This window comes from Adiantum capillus-veneris, chromosome 10 (genome assembly GCF_014529385.1).
Source record: "Adiantum capillus-veneris isolate H3 chromosome 10, ASM1452938v2, whole genome shotgun sequence".
Lineage (NCBI taxonomy): Eukaryota > Viridiplantae > Streptophyta > Polypodiopsida > Polypodiales > Pteridaceae > Adiantum > Adiantum capillus-veneris.
The window spans coordinates 14,026,142-14,036,605 of record NC_140940.1 but is presented as its reverse complement, the minus strand read 5'-3'; the positions used below and the strand labels follow the sequence as shown (position 1 = coordinate 14,036,605).

The 10,464-nt window shown below is 46.0% G+C and overlaps 1 protein-coding gene across 1 annotated transcript; it reads right to left on the bottom strand.

Annotated features, from left to right (window-relative positions):
* Positions 1 to 6,758: 6,758 nt before the first annotated feature.
* LOC147448470 (uncharacterized) lies at positions 6,759 to 9,133 on the bottom strand. Its single transcript, XM_086521068.1, has 6 exons — positions 8,587 to 9,133; positions 8,457 to 8,484; positions 8,044 to 8,372; positions 7,879 to 7,949; positions 7,498 to 7,580; positions 6,759 to 7,355 (listed from the first exon to the last, which is right to left on the bottom strand). The coding sequence occupies exons 1-6, from the start codon at positions 8,986 to 8,988 to the stop codon at positions 7,123 to 7,125; spliced, it is 1,146 nt and encodes a 381-aa protein (XP_086377194.1). The 5' UTR covers positions 8,989 to 9,133; the 3' UTR covers positions 6,759 to 7,122.
* Between the last annotated feature and the right edge of the window lie 1,331 nt (positions 9,134 to 10,464).

Here is a 10,464-nt window from a genome sequence, read left to right as displayed (position 1 = left end):
CCCCCGAAATACCCAGAATGTACCGTGGTGTGAAAAAACTGAGTGCATACCTGGTATCCACTCCCTGTCCATTCAAGACAGCATGCTGCTCTGAAAGGCGGGCTAACTGGCATAACCTGTGGAATCTTCAACCACTTGTTCAAGCACGGGAAACCTGCTTTACGCCCCCCGACTTCCGCAACATGTGAGTGTTCCCTTTCCTCCTCCCGCTCATGAAGTACCTTGGCTTGAGCTTCAACAAGCTCCGTACGCGGCGTAGGTTGCCTATTTTGATTTGCACTGGTGGCGCTTGCAAGAATTCCATAAACCTCGGATTCTGCACCAGCTGCGAAAAGACATTCACCGCGGCAACTAACTGAGTCTTAAACTAAAAATCATCCTCGAGTTGGCCTGTCATAAAGCCCTTACTATTGGAGGGACATTTACTTGACAGCGAACTGACTGAGGGCCTGAGCTCTCGCCAATCTCAAAAACCATAGGAATCTCCTGCCTGTCCTTTTAGAGGAACCATCTTCCATATTCCCTCCCCTTGTCGGCCATAGGTAATCCCCTTTCTTGCACTGTGTGTCTTTACCCTGAACAATCCAGGCTCACTCTTTGAAGAAAAAGTGATTGATATCCCCAATGGAACCATGTAACCGCCCGTGCGTAAGGTGAGCTTTCACCCAAAATTCTTTACTTTAAACACACACACAGAGCACTTTGCAAAGAGAACCTGCGACGGGAGTTACACTTGAATACACACACGGCTCGAAGCTAGAATGCTCCGAGCAGACGCCGACAACCTGTAGGCCCAAAATTGCGCCCCTTTTCTTTTCTTTATTCTTATTTGAAATTACAAGGTAAGGTCCTGGGAATCCTTCACGTGTTCCCACCTAGATACCATTTTTTGGCTAAATTTGGCAGCATAACACCCCAAAACTTTCGCTAAACCAATTCCCCTGTTGGAACTCGCTTGCACTGTCGTATACCCTCTGATTCCTGTCCAAAAACAGTAATTCAGCACGCTGTATTTACTGGTTTTTGCCCTGTTTTCAGCCCCAAACAGTCCCCTAACTCTCCTTTGCCAGTGGGGCACGATTCCCAATGATCCTGGCGTCCGTATGGCTGAAAACATGAATTTACAAATACACAGCGCTAATTTTGCCCTGTACTGAGGTTTACCCTCACCATGCCTGCTTTGGAGCAACAGTTAGCTACCCCTGTTCCTGCTCAGAGGCTCTTGCCTCAGCACAAAAGCATGAACCCACACAACTACATCAGTCAAATATAGCCCTCTTGTGGGGCATCACATAACTGCACGTAGGGAGAGAGAGCATATGTACGTCGGGGCATCACTCCCGTCACCATACTGTGCATAGAGGCAAGGTAAGCATTCCATAGCTTCTGTACCTGTTGCAATCCGCCTGTGCTGAAAATGCGCCCCTTTGTTGATAGCAGCTCGTTTCCTCCCAGAGGGCAGAATCGCTCACAAGCTGACACTCGCCCAGTTTCCAGGTCTTTCCCTACTAAAAAATATCTCAACTGTGCGCAGTTGACTTCGCGGCAGAGTTTATTCACCCTATCATAACGAAGGTAATGATGCAACACATTTCGTGGCCCAAAATAGCAGTTCCCTAAATTTTAGGAGATGCTTCTGTTGGGCTCCCACTGGTCTTCTGACCATCTCCTCATTGGGACCGCATCCAAAATGCAATTGCCCAACCTGTCGGATACTTTTTGTTGGTCCCACCTTGACTTTATGCCTTAATTTTCACTTCCTAGTATCCACCAACTTGCTAAGTGCGACGGGGACCTATATAATCTACTCTGAGCCTAGACATCCTCTTACCATACGAATTCCAGTGCGACCCACTTCCCTCTGCGGGTGAAACTTTCGTTCACATTGGCCATACAATGTCCGACCGTTTGCTACTTCAAAAAGAGGGTCTCAAAATAAATAAAATAAACCCCATTGGAAAGAAACCAACAACCAAGGTTAGCAGTTGCCACATCTCTGTGACATGTTAATAACTGCCACCCCCTCGTGACATCATCTGGTCGTCAGCCATAATTGCAATTTCCTTGTCTGGTCTATGACCCCTTTCTTCAAGCCCAAAACTGCCCAAGCTCACTTCTAATGGGAAAATGATTAATCCCGTCGATGGAACCATGAAACCGGCCTATTCAATCCAAAAACAGACTTTACTTTAAACCATTTAGCTTCACCCATTATAGTCGTCTATTTTTACAGTACTTTCAAGACACAACAAAGGGAGAGGGAACAATGCCTAGATTGCACCTGTATGAGTAGACCGACACCAGATGGCCCCTAACTTAGGCGCCCCTTTCGGTATTTCTTTATTGTTCAATAGAATAAACGCTGTGTCCCTACAAGCACCGCCGCCAAACTCGGCCCAATTTCCACTGTCCCAGACCCGATTTCGGCACATAACTGTACTAAACCCTTCACAGTCAGTATTCCACGCATTGGCTGACTTTCCACGCATACGCACTTTGCAACAGCACCTGAATCCTCTGTTTCAGCCCTGAAAATGCGCCAGATCACCTGTCACCTGCGCGTCCCCTGCGTCCCCGAACCTCCTGGGGTATTAGGGTCCGTTTAGGGCCAAAACCCTAAACCTGCCAAAATACACAGCAGGCTGTATTTTACTGTTTCGGGCTCCGTTTCGCATGCCGGTCGCATCCGTAGCAAGTCCTCGAGCTCCCGCACCTGTAGGGCTACTTGCCCTTTGAATCGGACGAGATTTCTGGCGTGAAACCTCTCCGAATTCACATGTACCTGCGGGGGGATTAGCCGCTAGCTAATCCAGTACTTGTGCAAGAGGCTCTTGCCTCGGCAATCGCGCATGAACCCACACAACTGTACATTGGTCAAATGAAGAGCCCACTAGAGGGGCATAACATACTGCCAAAGGGGAGAGAGAGGGCAGTGCGTAGCGTGCACGGCATCACTCCTGGCACCGCATTGTGCATAAGAGGGAAAGCAAGCACTCCATAGCTCTTAACCTGTGACAAATCTGAAAATGAGGCTCTCCCCCTCCTAAATTCAGCGCCACTTCTTGATGCATGAGGCAAGTGCACCAGAAGGTGCCACTTGGCACATTTATAAGCATTTTCCCGTTTCGGGGTTGCCGTCTAAAAATATCCCAACCGGTTGCCCAGTTTACTTCACGGCAGAGTAAGAAAATGTTCCCCTTGTCCATCCGGAGGTAATGACGCCAACACATTTTCAGGTCCCAAAATAGCAGTTCCCTAAATTTTAGGAGATGCTGCCATTGTATCTTTCTAGGTCATCCGACCCTCTTTGTACACTGTGGCCACATCCAGAACTGAAATGTAGCCTCTGTAGCAAAGGATTCCACTTTGGCTAGTCAATGACCCCACTTGGCTAACCATAGTCCTTGTCCAACCTTAGTGCTCTCTTGCCCTCAGGCCTGGACTCCCTCTGGACAGTTCCACACTAGCTATGCAATGCAGGGCAGTTAGATTTCCCGAGGGGTGTTTCCAAAGAGTGAAAGTAAATAGATAATAAGAAAGAAATCAACAAAAAGGATAGATAGTAGTCACATGCTGGTGACAGTAGTAGCTTATGGAAGCCGAATTTTGCAAGGGCCAAAGAGGACTATGCAAGTCTATGAGAAAGAGCTCTTGGCCGTGATTCATGCGCTTTCTAGCTGAAAGCACTACCTCTTATGTGCTGATTTTGTTGTCCAAACAGATCATCAGACCTTGCGATACTTCTTGACACAGTCAAAGTTATCCGAAAAGCATATGCGATGGGCAAACATTCTTTCCATGTTCCACTTCCAAATTATGCATGTGGAAGGCAAGAAGAATGTTGTGGCTGATGCCTTATCAAGAAAGCCACAAATTTCAACTGTGTAAATTCCTTATCATCATGAGTTAGATGACATGAAGGAACAGTATACCACTGATGAAGATTTTGCAAGGATCTTTGAACAGTTACAAGAGGGGCAACATCACGAGCACTACCTCCTCAGAGATATGATGCATGGCAGACTTTGTGTCACTAGGCCACTGCGACATAAGGTCATGGAAGAGAGTCATGTCCCACCGTATGCAGGACATCGTGGCATTGATGCAACAGTTAAAGCGGTAGAGACATTCTTCTATTGGCCTACCTTGAGGAGAGATGTGGATGCCTTTGTGCGAGCATGCATAGTTTGCCAAAAGGTCAAGTTTGACAGGCAAAAGGCACCAGGGTTGTTACAACCACTGCCAATTCCAGATAAGCCATGGAAAAGCATTGCTATGGACTTTATCTTTGATCTTCCAAGAACGCCAACAGGGAATGATGGTATGTGGACCATTATCTGCAGGTTCAGCAAGCAGGCCCATTTTATCCCTGTCAGGAAGAAGATAAAATCTGATCAGATGGCACGCTTATTTGTAACAATGTGTTTAAGTACCATGGTATGCCACAATCGGTTATCAGTGATCGTGATCCTCGCATGACCAGTTTGTTCTGGAGAGGATTATTTGAGATCATGGGCACTACGCTCAAATTCTCGTCTTCGTTTCATCCACAAACTGATGGACAGTCAGAAGAGGCTAATTCCACTGTCTTAGATCTGTTGAAATGCTATGTGTTAGATAATAAGGGCAAGTGGGAACAATATTTACCTATGCTTGAGTATGCGTACAATAATACGGTGCATTCGTCTACTGGCAAAGCACCTTTTGAGATTGTTGAAGGCGGCAAAAAGGTTTCTCCCATTTTGCATACAAAGGACAAGATCTTTGAGGCAGATCGATATGTTGAGAACATGGATGAGATGTATAAGAAGATTAAAGTTGCCTTGGAGAAGACTCAGGCAAAGCAGAAGAAGGCTGTTGATCGTCACCGTCGTGAATTGCTGTTATCACCTGGTGATTGGGTTCTGTTAAGGTTCGAAAAGGCAAGGTTAAAGAGATGAAGGGCAAGGAACAGTTGTTTCCTAAGCTCAGCATGCGTTACTATGGGCCTTTTCAAGTGCTTGACAAGATCAACGATGTGGCTTACAAGCTAAAATTGCCTGATGCGTGGAAGATTCATTATGCGTTTCACGTGAGTCTTCTAAGACCCTTCGTGGGTGATGTGCCAGAAGATATGCCAGTTGAGGATCAGCCAGAAGTTGAGGAACTTGATGAGATCCTGGTACCTGAGCAAGTTTTGGCACATAAGGACAGAAAAGTTAAAAGACAAGTTGCAAGACGCTATTTGGTGAAGTTCAAGAACTATCCACCTATGGATGCAAAGTGGATGGAAGAGCATGATCTGTCAGAGTCACCAAATGTATTGCAGCTTTACCTTGAAGCCTTTGGGTTACAACCTACTTATGCCCCAACCCAACGTGTGCAAAGGAGGGGTAATGATAGAGCTAGTACATCAAATGTACATATGAATTCAGTGTAATAGATGGAAATGACAAAAGTATGAAGGCCTCATTAAGTCATTTGTATCTATGTGTTATGACCTTTCTTGCGGATACATGCGATGATAAAAGAGTGTTGATAGCACAAGATCATCCGTGGCATGTATTTATGGTATGCAATCGAGGACGTTTGCGATTTCAAGAGGGGGGTATGTCACGGGGACGTGGCAACTGTTAACTATGTCACGAGGACGTGGCAACTGCTAATTTTAGTTGTTGGTTTCTTTCCAATGGGTTTTTATTTATTTTTGAGACCCTCTTCTTGAAGTAGCAAACGGTCAGACATTGTATGGCCAATGTAAACGGTAGTTTCACCGCAGATGGGTAGTGGTCGGCACTCAAATTCGTATGGTAAAAGGATGTCTAGGCTCAGAGCAAGATCATGTAGGTCCCCCGTCGCACTTAGCAAGTTGGTGGATACTAGGAAGTGAACTCAATAAAGGCCTAAAGTCAAGGTGTGACTACCAACAGAAAGTATCCGACAGTTGGGCCACATTGCACTTTTGGATGCGGTCCCAATGAGGATAGATGGTCAGATGACCACAGGGAGCCCAACAGAAGCATCTCCTAAAATTTAGGGAACTACTATTTTGGGCCGAGAAATGTATTCGCGTCATTACCTCCGGTATGACTAGGGGAACACTTTACAACTCTGCCGCGAAGTCAACTGACGCGTCGATCGAGATATTTTAAGCGGCAAACCCGAAACGGGCAAATGCTTGTAAATACGCCAAGTGTCTGTTTTTCATGGACTTGCCTCCTAGAGAAAAAAATGCGCTGAATTTTAAGCTGGGAGAGGGCTTCATTTGCATTTTGTCACAATTTAAGAGCTATGGAGTGCTTCCTTTCCCTCTTATGTACAGTGTGGTGCTAGGAGTGATGCCCTGCACGCTACACACTGCTCTCTCTTTCCCCTAGGTGCAATTACGTGATGCCCCACAAGAGGGCTCCTAATTTGACTGATGTACAGCTGTGTGGGTTCATGCTTTTGTGCTGAGGCAAGAGCCTCCTTGAGCATGAACAGGGATAGCTGACTGCTACTCCAAAGCAGGCACCGGTGAGGATCATAACCTCACCGTACAGGTGCAAAATCAGCGCTGTGTATGCGCTGTTAATGAATGTTTTTCAGCCATACGGATGCCAAGACCATTGGGAATAGTGCCCCGCTGGCAGAGGACAACTAGGGGACTGTTTGGGGCTGAAAACAAGGCAAAAACCAGTAAATACAGCGTGCTGAATTTACTGATTTTGGCAGGAATCAGAGGGTATACATCAGTAGAAGCGAGTTCTAGCAGGGGAATTGATTTCGTGCAAGTTTTGGGGCTGTAATGCTGCCGAAATTTGGCCAAATAAGGTAGTATCTTGCGGGATACCGGTGAAAGATTCCCGGGACTCTTCTTCGTAATTTACACTCCTAAAGAATAAAGAAATATCGAAAGGGGTGCCAATTTTGGGGCCTACAAGTTGTCGGCGTTTGCTCGGAGCATTCTAGCTTACGAGCCGTGTGTGTGATTAAGTGTTAATTCCCGTTACAGGTAACCTTTGCAAAGTACTCTACGGGTGTCTAAAGTAAAGAATTTTGGGTGAGAGCCAACGCCTACCGCCCTACGGGCCGGTTTCAAATCAACTCGAACCGAGCTTCATGATTCAGCAAAACAGAGGAGGTCCAAGCGATGAGCAGCAGCTAATGAATCATCAATGACAGGATCTCTATAACCAGCAACAAGCACACAATGGTATTTGCAGTCCGAACAAGGGCAGCGTGATGAGCAGCTTCCGTGCAATCAAAGCCAGGTGCAACTTGGTAGCTGAGGATTACATGGAAGTCGAGCAACAAGGGCTTATGCAGGTTCCGAGGCAGGACCCACCAGTGACCTGCCGTCACAAATTGTGGGTGATGAACAACAGTACACGAGCCTGGACAAAATTTGCAATGTTGAGGAAATCAAGAGTATCTTATTTTCGCAGAAACAGGACACCCGCACAACGGACGACCAGCCCAACCTGCAGCAGAATATGGCGGAACCAGCTACACATGCAGCACCTGGGGGAGGCTTACAATATTGAGCGGGTGCGACTACAGCAGATGATGGACGACCATGGACAAAACCAGCACACATGCACCAGGAGAAAACCTCGGTGCTAAAGACACATCCAACCTTGAGCACCCATCATAAATACCCATACTTTGGAGTAAATCAAGCAAAACCATCCTCATCCATCACCATATCCATTGACAGTTGCAAATGTGTAATAGAGGGGCTATGCAAGTCTTTAGTACTTCAAAACCTGTGATATTCCTTCCAGACGTTTCCTATGTCATGACTTCGAAAGGTCAAACACTGTTGCCATTGTTCATAAGTTCATATGAATAACAGAGGAGGTGTATTAAGCAATGGAGTTGCTTGGCACGAATCTTACCTGCCAGTAAAGTATTTACCCCTCATGAATCGATAGCAGCAGCCTCAGTGCTGCATTGCCAGCATTAGAAACATTTGAATGACCAAGAAGCTACATATCAGTACTACATATGCCCAAACTTGAATAACTCTTTGAAACCTGATTTTTCATTGTAATTAATGCAAAAATGCTTCTGTTAAAGTACCTGTACATGTACCAAATTCAACACCTCAAAATCTGCCAAGATGTTTGTCCTTGACAACAGATCATCAAAGATTTGGCTCTTATTGCCATGAAAGGATGAAGAAAAACATTGTCTGGTAGAATCCAGTGCGATAATTTTGTTTAGAGCTTTCTGTGTGATGATGTAGCATAGCAGAAGCTTGTTTTCTGCCACGCTTTGGAGCTGATGCTCAGAAAAAGGTACATAGGGCCTGACCTTCCAAGATGGCAACGCAGCCAATTTGACCAATGTCAATCGGTCCACAAAAGCTTCTATCAACAGATCAAACTGAGAATAACATGATACATGAACTGCATGTAAACTTTCCACCTAAGCCAACATAGATGCATAAGAGCAGATCTTGTCATGGAGAAGGTGAAATCTACAGGACTTACTGAAATCAGGCAGGTCTTTAGCAATGTTCTTTGTAGCATATCCTCGAGCAAATGCATGATGATATATACAGCTATATCAATCTATCTCTGCTAGCTTCATGGAGATTGCACGGCTGGAGCCTTGTAGTACTTTGATGCAAAGGGGCAGCCGCTCCCAACGAGCAGGTACTTCCCTTACACATGCCGCATATATCCAAAGCAAAGAGTTCTCCGTATTGCTGTCTTGGTCATCTGTTTCTAGAAATGCCCAAAGTTTGTCACCAACACAAAGAAGGTACTGTATCTTTGAGGCATCTGCCGTTACCCTACCAAGCTGCAACCATGTATCAGTCAAGGGCTCAAACATGGCCACTGTGCTCTTGCTCCATAAAGCAAAAATTTCCCCTTCAAACACTGTGAAATAGGGCCTCTTCACCTTCACGCCTTTGGACCAGACGTCTTCCAGAAACTTCCACTCTCTTGTTTCAGGATGCCATTGCTCGGCTGGGTTGGAGATAGGCAAGCCAGCAAACACTACGAAGCGTCCATCCATTACAAACGGAGGTAATGGCGATTTGGTATAGTGCACCAATGCTTGGTAGACAAATCCAGGCACTTAACTTCTTTGTTTACATTATGAAAATCTCCTGATCTCCATCCCCCTGTGAAGTAGGCATATCCCCCGATTGTCACTGATATGAGCCCGAATTGCCTCCTGTGAGATTCGCCATCGAGGGCAAGCTTCTCCAGCGAGCACGCAGATAGTCCGAAACAAAGAGTTGTGGTAGCTGTCCAGCTTTTCATCTTTTCCCAACCACAAAACCTCTCCATTCATACCAAGAATCATCTCGAACCGAACTTCATGGCTCAGCAAACAGTCAAGGCAAGGGATTTCCGAAACAGTGTGAAACAATGAGTCTATGGCAAGAAGGAACCGATGCAAAGTACCAGCAATGTTCTTTTCTGCAAAAAACGAATACCAGGTTGGTAGAAAGTCCAGCTTGCCGCCTCAGGGTCACCATGTTCTTTGGCTGAATTGCATCATTCCAAGTTTTAGACACGGTGCGGGCAATCCCAAGAAATCCGAAGGGAAGCCTCACAAGGCAACGCAGGGCAATATCATGTGGAAGACCAGGTAAGAGAGATGAATATATGTGTGTACCATGATCTTCTAGTTCATTTTCTTCGAAAATCATTGCACTGGTAATCCGAGTCTGCCACGACCGCCATTGCCTGATGAGAGCTGGTAAGACAGATGAATGCATCTCTGTCCCTTGATCGTCTGCTTGCTTTTCCTCCAAATGCATTTGATCGTATGCCTGATTTACCAAATGAACGGGCTTGGCAAACCGAGTCCGCCACGGCAGCTGTGCCTTCATCTGCCTGGCACATCCCACAGCGTTTTGTCCTTTGCTTGATTTACCTCCGAATGGAAGGGCCTGGTAAACCACGTCTGCCATGGAAGCTGCTGCAGGTTTATCTGCCTAAACTATCTCCAAAGTTCGCGAGCCGGCCATCGTCCACTTCTTTCTTTATAGTGTTCTTTGCCCCCAGCCATAGCCTGGCTTCTCTCCACACCCAGTACTTCCGCCATAGCCCCGCCCTTAGGTCTCATTACTCGCACTGCTCAATCTTGAAATCTTGAAACGCACCGTTTTGGTGATGCCAATTGAATATTTACTTCGTAGGCCTAAGGTAAAGGATTGAATAGTGACTTGGTAAGCCTAAAAGGATGCCGGCACCGTTTTGGTAAACGAGGGCTTGATGTGAGTGACGTTGCTAGACATCTTTTGAAGTGTACAGAGTAGTGTGTATATGCAGTGCAAATATATGCATTTGGAAGCCAACTTGATTTCAAATACGAGGACAATGTACACATTGTAAATAGTCATGTTGCGTGTCGACAGTTGCACACATGTGCATACCTTGGGAGGGTGCTGGATCCGTGGATGTGGTGTCAAGTGGCTTCTTTTTTCTTTAGCGTGTGCTTTCAAGTTTTTTAGAATGTGAGTAATGCAACTTGGGAAGT

Bases quoted from the DNA above. Each gene is read 5' to 3' on its own strand.
- LOC147448470 (XM_086521068.1), bottom strand. From the start codon at position 8,988: ATGGATGGACGCTTCGTAGTGTTTGCTGGCTTGCCTATCTCCAACCCA. The intron at 8,485-8,586 runs GTACTACAAGGC...TATGCTACAAAG, and splicing joins GGCTGCCCCTTTGCATCAAA to AACATTGCTAAAGACCTGCC. The intron at 7,581-7,878 runs GTAAATACTTTA...ATGTGTCTTTAG, and splicing joins CTGCTATCGATTCATGAGGG to CACCGAGGTTTTCTCCTGGT.